This window comes from Lathyrus oleraceus, chromosome 6 (assembly GCF_024323335.1).
Source record: "Lathyrus oleraceus cultivar Zhongwan6 chromosome 6, CAAS_Psat_ZW6_1.0, whole genome shotgun sequence".
Lineage (NCBI taxonomy): Eukaryota > Viridiplantae > Streptophyta > Magnoliopsida > Fabales > Fabaceae > Lathyrus > Lathyrus oleraceus.
In genome coordinates this window covers 65,169,998-65,171,920 of record NC_066584.1, presented here as the reverse complement: position 1 = coordinate 65,171,920, position 1,923 = coordinate 65,169,998, and the positions used below count along the sequence as shown (strand labels likewise).

At 40.7% G+C, this 1,923-nt stretch overlaps 1 protein-coding gene across 1 annotated transcript; it reads left to right on the top strand.

Moving 5' to 3' along the window:
• The first annotated feature begins 406 nt into the window (after positions 1–406).
• On the top strand, positions 407–1,560 carry LOC127094047 (uncharacterized). Its single transcript, XM_051032917.1, has 2 exons — positions 407–866; positions 1,166–1,560. Exons 1-2 carry the CDS (start codon positions 407–409, stop codon positions 1,558–1,560), a joined length of 855 nt encoding a protein of 284 aa, XP_050888874.1.
• The last annotated feature ends 363 nt before the right edge of the window (positions 1,561–1,923 follow it).

Sequence of the window (1,923 nt, the reverse complement as noted above, 5' to 3'; positions counted from 1 at the left end):
CCAATCTTTAGGCTTGGGATACCAAACGCAAATACCCAACCTTACCAATAATTCCTCAGTAGTATGGAGACAACAGATGGACGAAAGCAACCATGATATGGTCCAAATGCTTACCCAAATATTAACCACCGTATTAAATCCTTTGATTCAAAATACGGCACAATCGAATCAGCAGATGGCATCACAGATGGAGTGAATGTATGACTTCTTGGGTGTACCACAACCTCATCGACACCCTCTAAGGGATTGGATATGGGAAAACCAGGGAGTAACCTTCGAAGAAGACCCTACTATTAACCAAATTCCACAAAATCAACCGCCACCAGAGATGGTAAATCAGGGAGTAGGAGTCGAACCCCCTAGGTATGAACCACAAATCCCCAGGGAGAGATAGCCAAGGATAATAATGGTAAATAGAAACCAAAATGTTGATAATGTTATACGGCAGATTCGACATGATGATATGGCAGCAAATAACAATCAGGCAGCCCTGGTCGAAAGGATTGTGGTTCGAAATGGGGTAAACTTTTTCCTTCGAAGGCCAAATTATACATCACATTTGTCGGAATATGTCCTACAGCCAGAAACACCCCCTAGAACAAAAATCCCCAAATTCACTAAGTTTTTTGGGGATACTACTGAATCCACTGTCGAACATGTGGCTAGATATTTAATAGAGGCAGGAGACATTTCGAACAACGAAAACCTTAGGATAAAATATTTCCCAAGTTCTCTCACAAAGAATTCCTTCATGTGGTTTACCACTTTGCCACAACATTCGATTCATACTTGGAATCAGTTAGAAACAATGTTCCATGAGCAGTTTTACACGGGGCAAATAAAGATAAGTCTAAAGGAATTGGCCAGTATTAAACGAAAGTTCAATGAGCCAATTGATGACGATCTAAATAGATTTCGATTACTCAAAGTTAGGTGTTTTACATAGGTGCCAGAGCATGAAATGGTCGAAATAGCCACTGGGGGCCTTGACTATTCTATCAGGAAAAAGTTAGACACCCAGTATTTGAGAGATATGGCCCAACTGGCTGATAGGGTTCGACAGTTAGAACGCTTGAAGGAAGAAAAGGCTATAGAAAATAAGAACAAAGAGTAGCCTACGTCGAATTCAATAATGATGACGAAGGGTCCTATAATGGGCCTTTAGACTTCGACGAAAATGAAATCGACCTTGCTGAGTTGAAACAAGGGCCACCTTACGCTTGTAAGGTCTTGGCCCCGTCGAATGGAAAAAACCCTATTGAACCAGAAAATAATGATAAATTTCCTAAGAAAACTTACACTTTCGACGTTACAAAATATGACGAAATCTTCGATTTGTTAGTTAAGGATGGTCAAATGATAGTGCCTTCTGGTGCTAAAGTGCCTCCTTTAGAACAAAGAAAGAAAATAAGGTTTTGCAAGTACCATAGTTTTCTGGGTCATAAAACATCTCAGTGTTTTCTTTTCAGGGATCTTGTTCAGAATGCTATCCAAGAAGGGAGACTCAAGTTTGGAGACAAACCTAGGAGCCAGATGAAGATCGACTCCAATCCTCTATAAATGGTTGATGCCCACTACACAGAACCAGAGGAAGTAAACATGGTCGAAGTCATTGATGATTTCGACATGACCGAAGTTACTGAGGACTTTGTCAACAAACCTGTCATGGTTAGGGTCTCTGAGCATCTTGATCAGGGATTCTTCAAGAACTTCGTTCAAGAAGTTGTTGGAAATGCCACCAATGGAAACACTGATGGTTTCGACACCGGAATCACTGAAGATTCCAACCTAGTGATAGTAACCAAAGAAACTGTTGATGGTTTCGTGCAAATAGATAAGGCTACTGAGGGCCTTCAATTGAAATTCCAGAATTTAGACATCATTGAAGATGTCGACGTGGAGGTTAATATGGTCGAAATCTCC